The 22,273-nt window shown below is 42.1% G+C and overlaps 1 protein-coding gene across 4 annotated transcripts in view; it reads left to right on the top strand.

Moving 5' to 3' along the window:
* PBX1 (PBX homeobox 1) overlaps window positions 1-22,273 on the top strand; it is a 779,157-nt gene that overhangs the window by 522,245 nt on the left and 234,639 nt on the right. For all 4 annotated transcript variants that reach the window (XM_030205927.1, XM_030205925.1, XM_030205929.1 and 1 more), the window contains exon 3: window positions 11,326-11,570. In XM_030205927.1, coding sequence (XP_030061787.1) covers window positions 11,326-11,570 — 245 coding nt within the window. The remainder of the gene's footprint in view (window positions 1-11,325; window positions 11,571-22,273) is intronic.

Raw genomic sequence — 22,273 nt, 5'->3', positions numbered from 1 at the left:
AGTGGTTAAAATAAAAGAAGGAAATTGTTATATAAGTGTTACAAACAGTAAGATAAGAGTACAGAAAGGAGAAAAATGAGAACAGTTTCTAGGTTCTGGTGGTAGTTTGTGTTCCCCTAGCCAGCTTTTACTACTAATAATCATATCTATAGCACTACTAGACATATGCAGCGCTGTACACATTGTATTTGGGTACTTTCTCTGTCCATAGAGGGCTCACAATTTAAGTTTTTGTATCTGGGGCACTGCCCGGGAAAGTGACTTTGCCCATCACAAGGAGCTGCAGTGGGAAGTGAAACCCAGGTTATCAGGATCAAAGCTTCTGCACAAACATTTAGGCTACTCCTCCAGTCTGTCTTTTCTGGTGTGTTGGCTGCTCTAGCTGTTGTTTCTACTGCTTCTTCCAGTATTATACCAAAGTGAATCTTTGAATTTGTTTCTTAGTTGTGGGGAAATATGCATTTTTGATATCTTTGTATGCTGTTCAGCTCTAGAGTAAATACATTTTCACATTGTGCCCTTGTTACAAATCAGTGATGAGGTGTGCTGTGACAGCTGGGAGATTGAGACCCCATCACATTTCACTAGGCCATCTTAACTGGATTTGAACTGGTGGCTTAGAGGTGAAAGACTTTATCATGCTGTTGCTATTCCCTAGAGCTGCTCATTCCCCATTAAAAGTAAGACGACAGAGCATTATTAGCAGTGGATAATACAGGATTAGCTTAGTGATTAGAATGCGGAACTGGGAACTAGGAAATGCAGTTGTAGTCTAGCTTTTGCTCTGACACAGATAACTACATGGAGAGTCATTTTATAATAGATCACCTACAATAGGTGTCTCTTATGGGCCTATTTTACAAAGATATGTGGAGCCCCTTTTTGCATAGAATATAGAGTTCGAAACTGAGACATCCAAATCAGCATGTGCTCAATTCTGTTGGCATTTTAGAAAAGAATATGCCAACTTAAAGCCTACCTGCAGCTGCTCATGTGTATCTGCCATTATGTGCAGCAAGAGCATCCATTTTTTACAAATTTACACATGGGAAAAATCAACAGAGGAAGTGCGGCAGTTTAGACAACTGTTGACACTTACACATAGCGGCACTTATACATCTATGTCAGCCATTTTGCAAGTGAGCCCTGCTAATTTAATACAGAGTCCACCAACATTATTTTTAATTTGGAGTGAGAAATAAAAAGAAAAATGGGGATTAAGGAGGATACATCTAATAATCCCTCTTTTATAGGACTGACTGAAACAAACCATTTTTAGAAACCTATAGCCAGTGAACAGCTGCCTCACATGGAATGATTTCTAATATGTGATCATTTGACACATTGCAAAAGAGAATTTCCAGCAGATTGAGAGCAAAGATTTCTAGTGGGAGATGGGTCTTCAGTAGACTTACCAATGGCAATGGATGGACAAGGTGCAAAGTGATATGCTCACTAAAGGTATCCCAACATAAGCCTTGTGACTGTATCAGCATTGTCTGTAAACATAATTACAGGCAAAACAAGATTTAAATAAATAAAATCTCAACTTCTCTCCCATCAGCCCCCGCACAACAATTAAACCCTCAAGGATATGTTCCTTCCCTCAAACTAACCTTGCTTTCTCTTTCCTTTTCTGGTAAATGCATGCACATTAACCTTGTTGATGGTGGGTTGCAATCATTCATTTAGTTTGCCTAATTTGAGAGGGGCAAAAGGTAGGGAGCATAGATTAGTGGCAGAGTGTGAATTTTCTCTCTCTTCCATGGGATGGCATTGATTAGCTTTCTCCCTACCCCTCTTCCTCCCCCCCCCCCCCCCCACACACACACACACTTTAATACTCTTCTAGCCGCCACCAGTCTCAGCCTTTCCAACTGCTCAGTTGCAACTGCATCAGGGTAACACAATAACATTTTCAACTTTTGTATTTGTTTATTTTATTTTTTTTCACATTTTCTCTCCACTTGTATGCCATATATTAAAAAAAAAAAGTGGAAGGAAGACCATATACCCTGCTAGGCTAACCACTTTTACCGTATAGTGTGTCGATGAATTCCAGAGCTTAACTGATGAAGAAATACTTTCTCTGATTTGTTCTAAATGTACTACTTAGTAACTTCATTGCTTGCCCCCAAGTTCTTGTACTTTCGGAAAGAGTAAAGTGATTCTCATTCCACTCTTAATATATATATGGGAATTGTTTTATCCCTTCTATGATTTTGGTTACCCTTCTCTGTACTTTTTCTAATTCTGCTATATCTTTATTGAGATGCTGTGACCTGAATTGCACACAATATTTGGGTACAGTTGCAACATGGAGCAATACAAAGGCATGATAGTCTGTTGTATTCTCCATTTCTTTCCTAACATTCTGTTTACTTTTATGGCCAATGCTGCACACTGGGCAGAGTTGTTTTTTTCAATGTATTATCAACAATACCTAGATTCTTTTCCTGGGTGGTGATTCCTAATGCGGAACCTTGCATCATATAGCTAAAGATATGAATATATGTTTCCTATATTCATCAATTTGTACTTCCTCATATGAAATTGTATCTGCCATTTGGATGCCTAGTCTCTTAGTCTCATAAGATCATCTTACAATTTCTTACGATCCAGTGGCATAGCCTGACAGCCAATTTTGTGTGGGCCTGAGTCCAAGTTGGGTGGGCACAACATTTTCTCTGCCCCCACCCTACCCCAGCATCACGCAACTCAATAAAAATACTTTATCTAATTGGGATCCACAATCTCCGTCAACTGAAGATTCCTCTGAAGGTGGCCAAAACTTCCTTTTACCAAGTTTGGCAGGCAGCAGCTACCTATCAAATTCCACAGTATCAACTAGCTTATTTTTATCCATATATTTATTCACCTTTTGCAGAGGTCATAACATTATTTAAAGTTGTTAAATTGCATGTGGACTTTGAGAACCATAAAAAATGGGAAAACTGGGCATCCAAAATGCAGATGAAATGTAATGTGAAAAGTGCAGTGATGCATATTAGGAAGAATAACCCAAGTTATAGCTACATGATAGGTTCCATATTAAGAGTCACCACCCAGGAAAAGTGATCTAGGTGTTATCATGGACAGTACATTGAAGTTTTCTGCTCAGTATATGACAGCAGGCAAAAAAGCAAGCAGAATTTAGAATTTATTAGGAAAGGAATAGAGAACAAAACAAATATTATGTGTCTTATTGCTCCATTCTACTACTGCTATATTGAGCACTGTGTGCAATTTATCTCAAAATTGATACAGCGAAATTTGAAATGTATTAAAAAGGGCAACCAAAATTATTAAAAAGCTGGAACGACTCTCACATGAAAAGGTTAGGGCTCTTCAGCTTGGAGAGAGTCAGCTAAAGGGAGATAATAACAGAGGTCTTCAAAATCTGAATGGAGTGGAACGCATAGATGTGAATCATTTCATATTTCATCTTTAATTGATATACCACCCAATCATGAAATATTAAAGTGGTTTACAGTCGATAAGCAGGTGTGTGTGGGAAAGTAAAGTAGAAAAACATAAAAGAAGCCTAGGTTGCATTTCAAGGGAGAAAATATAAAACAGAAAAGGTCACCTAACATCAATGTTTTTTTTGTAGGAAAAAAGGTACCGTACTCATTATGGGCAGGGTCACCATCTATGGCTCCACCCCTATGGTAGCCACACCCCTTTTACCAGCCATGGTGCATATAAACAGGTATCACTGAAAATGCTATACCAGTATAGGAGAATAAAGTAACGTGATTTTTTTTCATTATAAATAATTTATGTAAGCTATTACAGCTCCAGTATATCCAGTGCAAAATAAGACAGCAGATGTAAATTTTCAGTTGGACATATTCCAAACACTAAAATGAAAATAAAATGATTTTTTATTCCTTTGTTGTCTGGTGACTTTGTTTTTCTGATCATGTTGGTCCCAGTCTCTGATTCTGCTGCTATCTGTACCCTTAACCCCATTTCCAGGGCTTGCTTTCCATTTATTTCTTTACTTTCCTCATTTCTTCTTCATTTCTTGCCCTACATCCATAGGTAAAAGCTAGTGGGTCCTCCGCGGACTTACATAGTAACATAGTAACATAGTAGATGACGGCAGAAAAAGACCTGCACGGTCCATCCAGTCTGCCCAACAAGACAAACTCATATGTGTATACCCTACCTTGATTTGCACTTGCCCCCTTCAGGGCACAGACCGTACAAGTCTGCCCAGCAGTATTTCCCGCCTCCCATCACTGGCTCCGGCACAGACCGTATAAGTCTGCCCTCCACCATCCTCGCCTCCCAACCACCAACCTCTCTTCCCCCACCTGCTCCGCCACCCAATTTTGGCCAAGCTTCTGAGGATCCATTTCCACCGCACAGGATTCCTCCATGCATATCCCACGCATGTTTGATAAATAAAATGGGCAACAGAATTGTCAAAAAAAGCAAAAAGAAAAGAATGGAGGAGTCACTGAAAAATATTCAGAATGTCCAATACTGCTAACAGATGAAGACCAACTGAGGGGGAGCTGCATCCTGAAGGAGAACTCTGGTGAATGTAAAAAAAAAAAGGTCTTTAGGACTCTTGTGAAAGTATCAAATGTGGTCATGTAATTTAACGGTGTGAATCAATGAACCTTAGTATAACATTTTACAAAAGAAAAATTCTGAAATACTACCAGCAGTTATTAATACCTTTCCAGATTTTCACATTCCGACTGTAATTAGACAACTATTTATTTTTTGCCTCTGTATTACTCTGCAGACCCTTTTCCACTTACTGCCTATCATTTACCTGCTGCCACTGTTGGGTAGCTTTCTGTTTGGCACGATTCTCCAAGAACTGCTTGGCAAATTCCTTGGCTTCTGGGGTGTCTCCAAGGTATGCTCGAATATAGTCATGGACTTCATAAGGCGATTCCACTTCCTTCCACTTGACTGGAGGAGTTATAGAGTGGATCCAGCTTTTGCCTATCTTCCCTCTCAGTGTCCTGTCCTGACGGAAACAGGAAATTACATCAGAGGAAGGTGGGACACTGAGAGGGAAGGCTGGAGGTGATCCTGCTACTTTCACTGCTGCCACCGCCACTGCAACTTGAGGTAAAATAAAAGATTTAAATACAGGGCAACAGGAAGGAAAGGAAGGCTATCTAGAAGCTGAGGGTGGGCAGGTGAGCCGGCCCTGGGAAAAAAGGTGCCGGTACACTGTACCGGCGTGTACCAGCACAAGAAAAGCACTGCCTAACATAGAAAAGGAAGGGAGGTTGTCAAAACATTAAAGACAAGTGAAGGGTTGAGGTGTGGATGGGGAGACAAGGTAAAGAAACCTATGATCAACCAGACGTTATTTGGAGTTACTATAACCCTCTTGGATGACATTACAATCTTGAGAAATTCTTAGACTCACACCTCACACTTGATTATGGAAAAAAGTGGAATTATTAGTTTGGAATATTTTTTGGGTATAAGAATAGTCTGGTGCAGGCTCAAGTGTTGTCGTTTCTGGACTATTAAATTGCAGTGTTGTTGGGATTACCAGTAAAAGGGGATGGGATTTGTTATACTGCTTTTCCGTGGTTATAATCAAAGCAGTCTCCGTATTCTATAGAAATACTTATTTTGTACCTGAGGCAATGGAGGGTTAAGGGCTTCTTTTACTAAGGTACGCTATCGTTTTTAGTGCCCGCTAATATTTAGGGTGCGCTAAATGCTAGAGACGTCCATTTGTTCCTATGGACATCTCTAACGTTTAGAGCACCCTAAATATTAGCGCGAGCTAAAAATGCTAGCGTGCCTTAGTAAAAGAGGCCCTAAGTGACTTGCCCAGAGTCATAAGGAGCTGCAGTTCCCCTATTTCTCAGGCCACTGCACTAACCATTAGGCTACTTCAGAGACTTCAGGTTATTGAGATAGCTGCCAAGATGATTTTTGGAAGAAAAAAGAATCGAGTTTCCCCTTTCTTATATGAATTATATTGGTTGCCAATAAATGGAAAGATTGCCTTTAAGTTGATGCCTGTGATATTGAAAATTCTTAATGGTCTGACCCCCACCATATTAGGCTTTATATGTTTATCTCTTTGTCCCTACATGGAACTCATGATCTCAAAATGATCTTTGTCTTTAGCTATTGATGATTATATGTTGTTTTTTTAAAAATCAATGATTATGTATTACTAAGCATTGGACAGTGTCCAACAATGTGGAATTCTGTCTCACTAGAAGTTAGTCAGTTTCCCATAAAGACTTTAGAATGGGGTCTAAAAACTTGTTTTTTGTTTTTGATTAAACAAAAAGTTTGTTAGATGGGAGACATAATTTATGACTATATAATTGTATATTGATGTTATGATTTTATGGACTGTGTTGCATGCAGTCTGCTTTGAACTTTTATGGTAAGATGGAATATAAAAACATAAATGAAATTAAATCTCACCTATACTCTTCCATTTGTTTGCACCCCCCCCCCCCCCCCCACACACACTTATGCCATTTGCTCTGTATTTGCTCCCCCCCCTACCAGTGGTGATGCTAGGTGGGGCAAAAAATTGGTAGGGCCATGGTCCCTGTGGCCCACCCCATTCTTCTGCCTATACTCTCTCTCTCCCTTCCCCTCCTCCAGCACACTCTCTTCACACACTGTGTGAAGTAACACAAAACCCTGAAAATGGGCACTCAGGAGTTTACCATACCAGCACCAAGTCCACAATCTCAAAGTATATAAGCAGTATACCTCCAGTTGTGGGGGAAAGAAGATAAGCCAGACTGTTAGATTCCTGCACACAACCTACAGTGGTGGAAATAAGTATTTGATCCCTTGCTGATTTTGTAAGTTTGCCCACTGACAAAGACATGAGCAGCCCATAATTGAAGGGTAGGTTATTGGTAACAGTGAGAGATAGCACATCACAAATTAAATCCGGAAAATCACATTGTGGAAAGTATATGAATTTATTTGCATTCTGCAGAGGGAAATAAGTATTTGATCCCCCACCAACCAGTAAGAGATCTGGCCCCTACAGACCAGGTAGATGCTCCAAATCAACTCGTTACCTGCATGACAGACAGCTGTCGGCAATGGTCACCTGTATGAAAGACACCTGTCCACAGACTCAGTGAATCAGTCAGACTCTAACCTCTACAAAATGGCCAAGAGCAAGGAGCTGTCTAAGGATGTCAGGGACAAGATCATACACCTGCACAAGGCTGGAATGGGCTACAAAACCATCAGTAAGACGCTGGGCGAGAAGGAGACAACTGTTGGTGCCATAGTAAGAAAATGGAAGAAGTACAAAATGACTGTCAATCGACAAAGATCTGGGGCTCCACGCAAAATCTCACCTCGTGGGGTATCCTTGATCATGAGGAAGGTTAGAAATCAGCCTACAACTACAAGGGGGGAACTTGTCAATGATCTCAAGGCAGCTGGGACCACTGTCACCACGAAAACCATTGGTAACACATTACGACATAACGGATTGCAATCCTGCAGTGCCCGCAAGGTCCCCCTGCTCCGGAAGGCACATGTGACGGCCCGTCTGAAGTTTGCCAGTGAACACCTGGATGATGCCGAGAGTGATTGGGAAAAGGTGCTGTGGTCAGATGAGACAAAAATTGAGCTCTTTGGCATGAACTCAACTCGCCGTGTTTGGAGGAAGAGAAATGCTGCCTATGACCCAAAGAACACCGTCCCCACTGTCAAGCATGGAGGTGGAAATATTATGTTTTGGGGGTGTTTCTCTGCTAAGGGCACAGGACTACTTCACCCGCATCAATGGGAGAATGGATGGGGCCATGTACCGTACAATTCTGAGTGACAACCTCCTTCCCTCCGCCAGGGCCTTAAAAATGGGTCGTGGCTGGGTCTTCCAGCACGACAATGACCCAAAACATACAGCCAAGGCAACAAAGGAGTGGCTCAGGAAGAAGCACATTAGGGTCATGGAGTGGCCTAGCCAGTCACCAGACCTTAATCCCATTGAAAACTTATGGAGGGAGCTGAAGCTGCGAGTTGCCAAGCGACAGCCCAGAACTCTTAATGATTTAGAGATGATCTGCAAAGAGGAGTGGACCAAAATTCCTCCTGACATGTGTGCAAACCTCATCATCAACTACAGAAGACGTCTGACCGCTGTGCTTGCCAACAAGGGTTTTGCCACCAAGTATTAGGTCTTGTTTGCCAGAGGGATTAAATACTTATTTCCCTCTTCAGAATGCAAATAAATTCATATACTTTTCACAATGTGATTTTCCGGATTTAATTTGTGATGTGCTATCTCTCACTGTTACTAATAACCTACCCTTCAATTATGGGCTGCTCATGTCTTTGTCAGTGGGCAAACTTACAAAATCAGCAAGGGATCAAATACTTATTTCCACCACTGTATATATCTACAGAATCCCATACTATAGTCACACATGGAAAACAAAGCATTAGAAAAATAAGAGACTAAAAATTAAACAAATATGCAGACAAAAAAATTAAATAGAAACTCCCCCCCCAAAAAATGTCTGTTAACACAAAAGAAAGAGAAACAGAAATGTATTTCCTCTTGTGCAGAACAAAAATAAGTAATGCACATTTTCAAGGCTGTCATTTTTCATTTTCTAAAAACTGAAAGTAAATATTTTGTACTTCCGTTGGATCATTTTATTTTTCCAGTTGATTTGACCCTGTTCTCCATCTGTCACGCTCTCTTGTTTTTGCTTGTCCTTTTCCAGGATCTCATTTCCATTCTGTTTCTTCACTCCCCCTGTTTTAATCCCGTTAACTCTCTGATATCAATCCTTCTGTTCAGTAAAGTGTCTTACCTTCTTTTAGCTAGATTTAGTTCCTCCTTTCCCCCCTCCATCTCTGTGTCCATTTCATATGCTTGCTCCTCTAGTTGTCCCATTTCCACCTGTGTCTCGTTACTTTGTCCAAGGAGGTTTGATAACTTGAGTCGGCAAGAGCCTATCTGGCCCATTATGTAGGCTGAAGCCAGTAGGCGGAGCTTGTCGCCTTGTCAGTTTCATTGTTCTAGGTGTACAAAGGTGGTGGCAGCTGCATTGGGAAGAATTAAAAACTCCTTGGGTGGAGTGGGTGGAGACCAGCTTCAGCCTTGTGACATCATGCCGTCTCTTGTTATCAAACCTCCTTGACTTTGTCATCCTCCTAGTCCCATCTTTCAGCCATTTTCTAGTTCCCCATTTCCATCCTCTGTATTTATTCCATACCCAGCCCTATTTACCTTTGCCGCTCATCTGCTTACTAACACCATTCCTTCCAGATCAGTGTCTAGGTCATTCATTCGATATACTGCCTTTCTGTGGTTCAACAAAAGTGACTTAATATTATATAGAGGTTCTTTCTTTGTCTCTTCACACTCTTAAGTTTTGCACCCGGAGCAATAGGGTTAAGTGATTTGACCAGGGTCACAAGGAGCCTCAGTCAGAATCAAACTGGGTTCTCCTGAGTCTCAGCCACCTTGACCCTTTCTTACATCTTACCACCTTATCCAGATACCGTTTTCGTTTTTGACTTCCAATGTCACCCTTCCTCACCTCCTCCTTCCTCTTTCCTTAGTTTCTCACTCTCTTCATAGCCCTCTACCTCTGTCTCCCCTTCCTCAGCATCTATTGTGCCACTTCTCTTGTTATCCCCCCCATCCCCAGCATGCACCCATATACCTGCTCCTCCAGTAATCACTTACCTTGCCTTTCCTATTTGCTCCTAGCTTCTATCCCTCTTTTCCTCCATCTCCACCTTCCATTGCATAAGCTCTTGCTTCACCCCACCACAATGTCTGTCCTCCTCTTAAGAGCATAAGAATGTAAGAATAGCCATACTGGATCAGACCAGTGTCCATCTAGCCCAGTATCCTGCTTCCAACAGTGGCCAATGCACATCACAAGTACTTGGAAGAAACCCAATTAGTAGAAACATTCCATGCTACCAATCCCCTAACATCAACCACTACCTCCCACTCCCACTCACTAACATCTTCCCTCTTCGTCTAGCTCCAGAATCAGACCCTTCTTTCAAAATCCCCTTCTCTCAAGTCATTAGCCTCGTGCTAGCCCTCAGCCTCCTTGTCTCAGCCCCAGCATGACACCCTTCTCCTTAATCAGCCCATTTTTCTCAACTCCACCCCAGTATCTGTCTGTTAGCATCTGTCACCTTCTCACATCATTTGTCAGTGTTAGCCTCCATGTCTCTTCCCCTTGCCCTCCCTCCCTCCAAATCTAGCATCTCCCATCTATCTCCTTATTCTCTCCTCCCTGGTGTCCAGTTTTTCCCCTCTCTCACCCCAAAGTGGTCCAGCATCTTTCATCTCCTCCTCAGTCCACTCCCTCCACGCAAATCTCCCCTCATCCTGTGACTATTAGCGCTAAGAAGAAATGAAAGAGCTGTCTTCATAGAGCGTGTAATTGCCATTATATAATACTACTGTAAGTCAGCATTTACATGCCAACATTTAGGCATGACCACTTGATAAAAATGTGCACACCTGTTAGTTCTGTATAATGCATGCAGTAGAATATTTGGAATTTCCATGATCTGCCCATGCCTCTCCCACATGAATGGCCCCTCTGCAATTAGTGCTAATATATGTGCACACTTTGTAGAATAGAGCTATAACTGCTAATTTGTGCTAGTTAAGGCCAATTATTGCTAGTTATTTCCAATTAAGCACCAAGGCCAATTAAGTAATTAAGTTATGCACAGAACTGGTATTATTCTATAACTACACAAGTAACTGTGTGGCTTTATAGAATTAGAGGGTATGTGTCTCTGTTGTGTAAGGATTGACTCCTTCCCTGCACAAAGATCTGCAGCATCCACGGCTGACACAGTGAACAGGTGATCTGGGCAGGGAATCAAACCCAAATCCTTTCACATAGTAGCAAATTGAACTGCTACTGCCTGCTGTGCTTCTACAAAGCTACAAGTAGTATGTAAATTTACCAGTTAACTAGTCGGGATCTCTTATTTTCTTACATTGTGTCTACCTAGTTCATAGTCTGTTATGTACAGGTGCTGCAAGATCTGTTGGGCTGTATACCAGCAGTTACACAAGCTGACAGGAGAATGTTTAAAAAAAAGCCCTTGTTGCATCATCCAGGCATTTGGTTTTACTTTACATTTTATCCTGTGTCTTCACACTGAATTTTGTTTTGCAATAAAAGATTAAGCAGTATCTTGCCTTTCCCTTGGGGGTTCATCTCATCGCTTGCTATAGCGAGATTGTACAGAGGGGAGTAAATTGCTCTGCCGTCTGTTGAGCCTGACTTAGCACATTCCGGTGGCATTTCATATCTCATCATCTCCTCCTTTCTCCTTTCTCAGTTCTCAGTATCCGAGGAGCTCAGGAGGAAGAACCCACAGACCCTCAACTGATGCGATTGGATAACATGCTGCTGGCGGAGGGGGTTGCAGGCCCTGAGAAAGGTGGGGGGTCGGCTGCAGCGGCGGCGGCAGCAGCGGCAGCAGGAGGGGCCGGCTCAGATAATTCCGTGGAACACTCAGACTACAGAGCCAAACTATCACAGATCCGACAGATCTACCATACAGAGTTGGAGAAATATGAACAGGTAACTCCCTCTTCAAAAGGTACATAGTTATGGGTAGAGCAACAGTCAACCTCTCTGAAAAATAAAATGCTGAGTGCAAAATAATGCAGTCTCACTGTTACAGGTGTAAATGTGTGTTTATAGTACATAGCCCTAAACCAAAAAAACACCAGTAGAAAAAGGGAGGCAGTGAGAGGTGATATCAAACCTGAAGCACTTTGCTCAGTTCTAGAGGTCATGTGAGGGGATAGTAGCAGTTTAGAGATCACAAACCTTAGACAGGGTGGTCAAATAACTGAAAATATATACTGTGCAGGAAAGAAGGAAAGAGGGCTATAACGGTAACATAAAAATAACTAGCAGGCTCCAATGGTATGCTTCTCAGAAAAGAAAACTCAAGGACAGTGAATCATGACAAAAATTGTGACAGAATTTGAGTGTGCTTAGGACAGGTGCAGAGAGTGGTGGTGAGGGAAGGAGAAGGGTAGAGATGAGCAGGTTGTGAAGGAATAACTGGTTGAAGAGGTCTCTAATTGGCAACAAACAATAAGAGGCTGTTGGCTACCATGAAAACACTAAGTATAAAAAATTGTTTTTCTGAGATTCAGACTTGATCAGTGAAACTCACAGAAATCCTGATAACCTCCTATGTGTATCTGTGAAGTCTAGTCAAATGTTTCACCGGACATCTGTTATGTGATATTATAAGCTACCAAAGGCTATGCTATGGATATTACTTTCCTGGAACATATGGGGTGACAGTGGACAGTTCTTATATAGTAATGTAGTAAATGACGGCAGATAAAGATCTGCATGGTCCATCCAGTCTGCGCAACAGTCACATTCATTATCAAATCATTATTGAACAATCCAGAAGTAGTATTACAACATTATGCTGCCTAAGTTCCACTTTACTATGTCTTCCCCTCCCCCACTGAGCTATACAGCACGTGATCTGAATGTGGTATAAAAAAATGTATTCTTGATCCTGATCTGTGCTTTCGATTTTCAGGACTCAGATTGTAAAACTCTGCCTGGCACTGACCCTACTTCCCAATTACTGAAGTTGCCATTGAAAGCCACTTCAACCATTCCTGATCTATCCTGCCATGTATGGGATACAGACTGTAAAAGTATGTCCGACATTGGCCTCACTTTCCCATGGCTGGAGCTGCCATCTAAGCACCATTCCTGCCCATCGTAAATGAACGTACAGCTGTTGATACTATCCTCTTTCTTTTTAGGGATCTTTGTGCTATGCATTTTTGAATTCTGTTACTGTTTTTTGTCTCCACCACATCCACTGGGAGGGCATTCCAGGGATCCACCACCCTCTCCGTGAAAAAGTATTTCCTGATGTTACTCCTAAGTCTACCATCCCACAACCTCAATTTATGTGCTCTAGTTTTACTGCTTCTTTGTCTCTGGAGAAGATTTGTTTCTAGATTGGTATCATTCAAGTATTTAAATATTGTCATCGTATCTCTTCTATCCCTTCTTTCCTCTAGGTCTATGTCTCTTGGTGCAATCCTGATATCATTTTTGTTGCCTTCCTCTAGACTGCTTCAAATCATCTGACATCCGTAGCATGATACGGCCTCCAGAGCTGAACACAATATTCTAAGTGGGGTATCACCAATGACTTGTACAAGGACATTAACACCAGGGACGTATCTGTGTGGGGAAACGGGGGCCTGGGCCCCCGTAGATTTGGGCCTAGACCCCCCTGCCGACGACCCTCCCCACCCCCCTCCTGCCGCCAACCCGCTGTCGTCTATATTTGCTGGCGAGAGGCCCCAACCCCCACCAGCTGAGGTCCTCTCTTCCGTTGCAGCAAAGCTTCCTGTTCTGAGTCTGACGTCCTGCACGTACAACGTGCAGAACGTCAGACTCAGAATTTGAAACTGAAGGAAGCTTTGCTGTAACGGAAGAAAGGACCTCGGCTGGTGGGGGTTGGGGTCCACCGCCAGCTTTGCAACGGAATGACCTCGGCTGGCGGGGGTTGGAGTCCCCCCGCCAGCAAAGGTAGGCGACAGCGGAGGGGGAGGGTTGGCGGCGGAGGAGGGTTGGAGAGGGTCGTCGGCAGGGGGGGGTCAAAGTTGGCGGCGGGGTGGGCGGCGGCACCGGGGGGGGGGGCTAAAATGTGCCCCCTCACTCTGGCTCTGGCCCTCCTCCCGCCGACGTCCAGATACGCCTCTGGTTAACACCTTTTTATTTCCATTTATTTAGTCTTATATCCCACATTATCCAAGTCAAGCTTGTTTCTATGTGGCTTACAATGTAACAGGATCCATTATGCATGGTTTACATTGTGATAGCTATAGTCAACAGGTTAACAGCGTAATGAAGGACTTATTATGATAACTAGTTGAATAGAGAACTGCATCAGCATTAACACCTCTCTTTTTCTGCTGGTGATTCATCACCATCCTTCTGGCTACGCCCACTGCTTTGTCACATAGTTTCACAGCCGTGAAATCCTCAGACGCAATCACCCCAAGGTCTCTTTCCTGATCCATGCATATTGGCTTCTCGCTCACCTAGAACATATCTTATTTGTATTTTTATTTCTCAAGTATATCGCTTTGCACTCCTTCACATTAAATTTTAACTGCTAAACATTAGAACACTAGTAAAAGAGGCCCGTTTCAGAGCAGATGATACGGGCGCTAGCAAGGTTTTCGTCGCCAACACCCCCTCTCCCTCCCTCGCAAACCCCTTCGTTGTTCTGCCATTGCTCCGCCCCCAACGTCATGACGTTTGATGCGAGGACGGGGCCCGGAGCGATTTCCCACCTCCCTGCCTCCCTCCCTGCCAACCCCGTCGTTGTTCTGCTATTGCTCCACCCTCGAGGGCGGGGCCCGAAGCGATTTTGGTGGCTTCACCACCACGAACCTTCAAACCTTTTTTGAAGGAAGTCAGGGCTTGGCTTCACTGACATCAGTGTCCTCAGAACGTTGAGGGTGAGTTTTATTATAGTAGATTCTTCTAATGTTTGTAGATCTCTTCTCATGTTTTCTGTTCTATTGGGGGTGTCCACTTCAGAGTGAGGGAGTAGCCTAGTGGTTAGTGCAGTGGCCTGAGAATCAGGGGAACCGGGTTCAATTCCCATTGAACGCCTTGTGACTCTGGGCAAGTCACTTAACCCTCCATTACTCCAGGTACAAAATAAGTACCTGTATATAATATGTAAATTGCTTTCATTTGTAACCACAGAAAGGCGGTATATCAGATCTCCATCCCCTTTCCATTCTGTTGCAAATCTGTGTCATCTGCTAAAAGACACACTTTCCATCTAACCTGTCAGCGTTGTCACTCACAAATGCTGAAAGAAGTGTCGGTACCAACAAGCATATACAATATGTTACGAAAAACACTCAGATGTGTGATATACTACTACTACTACTAATACTACTAACAAACATTTCTAAAGCGCTACTAGTGTTACGCAGCACTGTACAATTCAAACATAGAAGGACGGTCGCTGCTCAAAGAGCTTACAATATAAAAGACAAGAGAACAATCTAAAGACAAGTGAACAATCTAGAGGACGAGTGAACAGTTAATCTGATAGGGTGAATAGATTGGGGCATTTTATATTTCTCAAGCGGTTAGGCGCCGAAGGCAGCATTGAAGAGGTGAGTTTTAAGCAGAGATTTGAAGATGGGTAGGGAGGGGGCATGGCGTATGGGTAAAGGAAGATTATTCCAGGCATAGGGTGAGGCAAGGCAGAATGAGCGGAGCCTGGAGTTGGCAGTGGTGGAGAAGGGTACTGAGAGAAGGGCTTTGTCCTGTGAGCGGAGGTTGCGGGCGGGAACATAGGGGGAGATGAGGGTGGAGAGGTAGTGAGGAGCCGCAGACTGAGTGCATTTGTAAGTAAGGAGGAGGAGCTTGAATTGTATGCGATATCTGATCGGAAGCCAATGAAGTGATTTAAGGAGAGGGGTGATATGAGTATATTGGTTTTGGCGGAATATAAGACGTGCAGCAGCGTTCTGAACGGATTGAAGGGGGGATAGATGGCCGAGTGGGAGGCCAGTGAGGAGTAAGTTGCAGTAATCAAGGCGAGAGGTAATGAGAGCATGGACGAGAGTTCTGGTGGTATGCTCAGAGAGGAAAGGGCGAATTTTGCTGATGTTGAAGAGGAAGAAGCGACAGGTCAAGGTTGGCAGTCTGTTGGATATGCGCAGAGAAGGAGAGGGGGGAGTCGAAGATGACTCCGAGGTTGCGGGCAGATGGGACGGGGAGGATGAGGGTGTTATCAACAGAGATAGAGAGTGGAGGAATACTGACTACATATATGTGACCTAATATAACACAATATAAACCCTTTATTTAGGAAAAACTAAGTGTAGATGATATAGGTAAGACATATATGTATAATGGAAAAGGTCTATATAATACCTAAGGAAGACAAGTGTAAAGGGTTTGTGTTCCTAAGCTAAACCTGTTATGATAATAGGTATATATGAGTAATGTAGATAGGAAACCGGTCCCTTGGCACTCCTTTGTTAAAGAGGTATGTATGTACATATATATTTAGAATATTAAATTTGATTCTACAAGTTTCGGATATGATAGCAAATTTGAAATGCATGCATATAACTTTGAAATTGGATTGGAATTTTAATTTCAAAAGGTGTACCATAGTTTTTAAAACATAAGCACTTTTGTTTTTGGACCTTAAGGTATAAAAGTGAGTCATGACTTTATTTGTTGGCAGATTCATAAAACCAAAGTTAATGGACAGGGTTAAAGATGCTATGGCCAAAGGTAAAACCAAGAATTGAACCATATTTACTATAGCATAACATAACAAAAACCGGTATAGTGCTAACAGTATTTACTAGGTATTAACTGATTAGTCCTGGAACCACCCAGAGGTTAGTGTTAGACATGACTGTCTTTAACATTAAAGAGTTAGTGAATTAGTAATGTAAACTTTTCATTTCCCTTCTCACCTTCCAGAGAAGCAGTAAGCTCTGTAAAGAAAGAAAAGATTAATAAGCCTCTTCCAAATCATGGGGTGATTGTACTTGCTTCCTATTTGTAATCTGGAACAAAATAGAACAGAATTAGTGATGAATATGAACCTGATATTGCAGATAACCAGTAATTTTCCTTCTTCTCAAGATGAATGACTTCCCATACCTTTTTTGTAGCTTTTCTTTGCACCGCTTCCAGTCTTTTTACATCTTTAGCAAGATACAGCCTCCAAAACTGAACACAATACTCCAAGTGGGGCCTCACCAACGACTTGTAGAGGGGCATCAACACCTCCTTCTGGCCACGGCCGTCACCTTGTCAGATTGTTTCTTCACCTTCAGATCCTAGAACACCAACACCCCAAGGTACCTCTCCTGAGTCGAGCTTACTAATCTCTCCCCTCCTATTCGGTATCGCTCTTTTGGATTTCTGCACCCCAAATGCATCACTGTGCAGTTCTTGGCATTAAATTTTATCTTCAAAAATGTTTTCTAGGTTCAGTAAGTTAATTTCCTCTGGTATATGATTAAATCACTCTCTTATACTTTATACCAGTCTGGTATAAAGTATAAGAGAGTGATTAAATTTTATCTGCCAGACTCTCGACCATTCTTCTAACTTTTGGAGATTCTTTCTCATTGTTTCTACTCCCTCCAGGGTATTCACTCTATTGGGTATCTTCGTGTCATCTGCAAAATGGCAAACCTTTCCTTCCAACTCTTCAGCAATATCTCTCACAAATATATTAAACAGAATAGGCCCCAGCACCGACCCCTGAGGAACTCCACTGCTCACCTTCCTTTTCTCCGAGCGGATTCCATTTCCCATCACCCTCTGCCACCTGTCGGTCAACCAGTTTCCTATCCTGTTCACCACTTTCAGTCCTAAGTTCAGCCCTTTCAGCTTATTCACAAGTCTTCTGTGTGGGAATGTATCAAAGGCTTTGCTGAAATCCAGGTAGATTACATCTAGCTCACGTCCTTCATCCAGTTCTTTGGTCACCCAGTCAAAGAAGTCAATCAGATTCATTTGGCAGGATTTTCCTTTGGGAAAGCCATGTTGCTTCAGGTCCTGTAACCCGTTGGCTTCTAGAAAGTTGACTATCCTTTCTTTCAGCAGCGACTCCATTATTTTTCCTACCACCAACGTGAGACTTACCAGTCTGTAGTTTACCACTTTACATTACATTAGCAGAGTAGTGTTTGCACCAGTAATTTGTGTGATTAGTCATAATATTTCTTGAGCAGGTATGTTTTTAGTTGTTTTTTGAATTGAAGGTAATTTGTGATGCTTCTTATGACCTTGGGAATTGAGTTCCACCATTTGGAACCCAGATAGCTGTGAATCCAGCCATATAGATGGATTTGTAGATTGTTTCTGCAGTCTGGTAGTTGAAGCAGTAGGTAACTTCTGGTTCCCAGGTTTGCATTTCTTGATGATAGTTCAATCAGGTCTAACATGTAGTCAGGAGACATGCCAAACAGTATTTTGAAAATAAGCGTGCTAGCTTTGAAAAATAGTCTGGCCTTAATTGGTAGCCAGTGTAGCTTTATGAGTAGTGGGGTTACTCTTTCATATTTTGATTTATTGAATATCAGTCTTGCTGCCATGTTTTGGACAGCCTGAAGCGATTTTAGAATGTTTTCTTTAAACCCTGTGTATACTGCATTACAATAATCTAGTTGGGATATTATCATCAATTGTACTAGTAACCGAAATGATTGTCTTGAAAAATGTCTGATTCTTCTCAGTTTCCATAGGGTTCTGAAGCACTTTGAGGTGACTGCTGATAGTTGGTTCTCTAGAGACAGATGTTTGCCAAGGATAATTCCTAATACTTTTAGTTGTGTTTCGATTGGGTATGTTTGTTGATATCGTGAAGTTTAGGTAGGAAGTGGAATTGTGTGAGCTAGATAGAACTAGGAATTTGGTTTTATCTTTGATTAGTTTTAGTTTGAAAGCTGTGGCCCAGTTTTCCATAATGTCCAGACCTTTTTAAAACTTTATCCAGTATTTCTGTGGTGTTTTAAAATGGTATATATATAGTGACATTATCAGCGTATATGAATGGGTTAAATCCCATTTTTTCAAATTTTTTGCCAAGTGGAGCCGCCATTATGTTGAGTAATATGGGCGATATTGGTGAACCTTGTGGTACTCTGCAGTCCAGGATCCAGTAGGCTGAAAGCTGATTGGACATCTTTACCAGGTAGGATCTGGTTTGTAGAAAGCCATCGAACCAGGTTGCCACAGTCCCAGTTATCCCTATGTTGTCGAGCAGGGTTATCAGTGTTGTGTGGTCTACTAGGTTGAAAGCGCTTGACATTTCAAATTGTAGGATGTTCTGTCCTATGCATAATATTTTTCTGAATTTTGTAATCAAGGTAGCTAAGACTGTCCCAGTTCTGTATGATGGTCCGAACTCTGACTGAGGGCTGTGAAGGACTGAGAAATGTGTCAGGTAGTCCATTAGTTGTTGTGCTACTAGACCCTCTATCGTTTTGGTCAGTAGTGTTATTGAGGCTACTGGTCTGTAGTTCGTAAGTTCACTGATCTTGCTGGTGGCATTTTTGGGTATTGCTGTAAGTATAATGTCACCCTTATCAGTGGGGGGAATGGTCATTCGCTAGCATGTATTCTGTGTGTTCAGTAAAGCTTCCTATGAACTAGTCTGGTGGGTTTTTTATCATATAGTTAGGGCAGCTGTCTAATAGGCAGTTTGCATGTGTGTATTTTGTCAGTAGTGTTTTAACTGAGCTGGTTGTAGGTGTTTTGAAGGAGTACCAAATTCTATCTGCATTGATGTGGTCAGTGTTAGTTTCATATTCGTGTAAGAAGTCTGAGAGGGATGTTTGTGCTGTAAGATTTGATCTTGTTTTTATTGTTTTTTTGTTTGAAGTATTGTGCCAGTGCATCTGCTGCTGTTGGTGATGTTTCGTTTGTTGTTAATAAGGCTTGTGTGTTTAATTCATTAATTATGAGTTCATATATTTTTTATCGTATTGATCTGTTCTGGGCCCACATATGTGGTGTAGTATTCTGCTTTGACTCTCTTTATCTAGTGTTTGTATGTAATTAAAGCTTTTGTCCATGTGGTTTTGTTCAAGTCTGATTTGTTTTTGGACCATTTCCTTTCCAGTTTCTTGCAGTTTTTTCATCTCTAATAGCTCATTGTTAAGCCATGGTCATGGTTGTCTTTTTATTACTTATTTTTGTTCTAAAGGGTACTATTTTGTTCAGTTCGTCCCAGTTTTTCATGAATTGTTTGCTGTTGGGTGATATGTTTGTTTGATCCTTCATCGCTGTTAGCCAAAAGCTCTGAACATCGGCCTTTCTTCTTGTTGTGGTTGTGTGTGATGTTCTTGGTTCCCTATTCTTTCCATTCTCTTTCTATTGAAGTGTGAATGTAAGTTTGCTGTGATCTGACTATATGACCTCGTCCCATTTATGGTTTTGTAGTATATGGTTGCTCTTAGCGGTGAATCTGTAAGCTAGCATGTCTAGTAGATGTCCTTTTATGTGAGAAGAAGTGGCTTGTGCTATTTTGAGGTTCCATTGGTTCAGGAAGTTTATTAATGTCTTAAAGTTGGTGTTATGATTTTTTTAGCTGTAGGTTGATGTCTCCTAGCAGAAGGACATCGGAGTGGTTGCTGCAGATATTTGATATAAAGTCCATGAAGTCAACTTGAGCGTTAGTCCAGTTTCCTTAAGGATGATAGAAAAGTATACAGCATAGTTGTCCAGCTAATGTCGTGTCTGTGACTTTGCATGTCAAAATTTCAATTGTTGAAGATATGTGTTCGGCTATTGGCTCTACTGTGAAAAAAGATTTATATATTAAGGCGATCCCACCTCTTTTCTTTTTCTTTCTGTTAATGTGTATTATTTCATAGTCCAGTGGGCATAGGTCAAGCAGTTCAGGGTCATCTTTAAGTTGTAGCTATGTTTCTGGTATAAACAGTAATCCTAGTTGTTTCGTTTCAATCTAGTCTCTTATGGTTGATATGTTAACAGCTGACCTTGATTTATGTAGCATATGGGAATTGGGACATGTGTATCATTTTAAATCATAGTGTGCTTAATAGTTAGTAGTTGTTCATTTTATCTTTTTTGAAATTTTGATTGTTATTCATGCTTATCTTTTTTGCTATTGGTTTACTTATTACTGTCTGTTTTGCTGTCAGTTTTATGGTGCGTCCCTTCTAGTTGATAGTGGGAGCGTTGTCTGGTGGTTATAATCACAGGAATTGTGTTCCATTCATTAAGTGAGGCAGCTTGTTTCCCGGTTATCCATATTATTAATATGTAGTATAATCACCATACCCTTGTTTTGGCCATTTTGATTTGTGTTCTGACACTTGTAGTAGATTAAGTAGTCGTCGTTCACTGAAGCCTGGAGCCTGTTGTCTGTTATCCGTAATTTTGTTGTATCCTTATATTGGTCTGGACCCATGTTGTGTGTTAGGACCCATGTAGTTCCTTTGAGCGATAGTTGTTCATTTGGGCCTGAATCCGGCTATATGTTGGTTGTTTCTATTTTCTACTGTGTATTTCTTGATTGGACTGACCAGTGGTAAGCCCCACCCCCCCGACCGAGCTAACAACAGTTTCCTGGGTCCGCTTGATGCTCCCCCCCCCAGCAGTCCATCCGGGCACAGCTCCCAGAGATGCCAGGTGCAATCCTTCTCCTCTCTCATGACCCCAGGCATGTTTCTTCACACATCGCTGGCCACAATGGCAGACCTTCATGGTGGGGATCACGTAGCAGGCAGTGGAGATGATGGGGGTGTGACTGCGACCATAGGGGAGATTGTCGTGCAGGAGTTGGTAAAGATGGTGGGGGGTCCAGCTCTGCACAGAAGGGGGACCCCAATGTAGGACTCAATCGAGACCCTTGGATGTAGCACCGGCTATGAGGTAAGATCCTCATGCAGGAGGCAGTGGGGATGCAGTACCAGTGTTTGGTGTTTCAGCCACCGGCATTAATCAGCGATGTTCTCCCCTATTGGGCTGTTGGGTAACTGGTTGACCAGTGTCGGCCCCTGCCCACTGTGGTCAGCTGGATGCTGGCTACCAATGCTCCACAGTTGGACTGCCTCCTCCCATTTCACATGGTGTGATCCCGGTGAGATTCCCACCTCTCCCCTCTCCTCCGCAATCTGTCCTCTGTGATTCCACCCAGTTTGGGCTCAGGTCTACTTGATTGCCCGGGAGCACACTACAGGAACTCCCTTTCAGTGGTCATCTTGTTTGAGTTCAGTAATAAAAGAATGGAACATTTTTCCCTTAAGCAGTTACATATACAGGGAATGGGTTTACAAGTTCATGCCTTCCAATTCATTTAGCTATTAGTGGGTACGTTATGCTTATCAAGAAAAGAAAACTTAGGCCTTTCCCAAGATGGCTAGGCTTCTGAAAGATAAGACAGTACTAGTTCGTTCTTAGAACTATACACAGTGACATCTCATCTAGATTCTGACAGGTTTGTAAGATGATCCACCCCCCACCCCACAGGGTAGGAATGAAGAGACAATGAAGGTATTGATCTAACATGACCACATTTTCTCAGGTTCTACATCTCAGTGAGGCTCTGCACTTTTCCAAAGCTAGCATGCTTAACCTGGGGAAAGGAAAAAAAGAGGGTTAGTTTATTATAACTTGAGGTATCAATGTATGTCTATGTATATCCAGAGAGGTAGTGTAGGTAGTCTAAATAAGTCTTATAGGAAAACAACTCC

Source organism: Microcaecilia unicolor, chromosome 6, assembly GCF_901765095.1.
Source record: "Microcaecilia unicolor chromosome 6, aMicUni1.1, whole genome shotgun sequence".
Taxonomy (NCBI): Eukaryota; Metazoa; Chordata; class Amphibia; order Gymnophiona; family Siphonopidae; genus Microcaecilia; species Microcaecilia unicolor.
The sequence above is the reverse complement of the archived record's forward strand: the minus strand, read 5'-3'. Positions and strand labels throughout refer to the sequence as shown.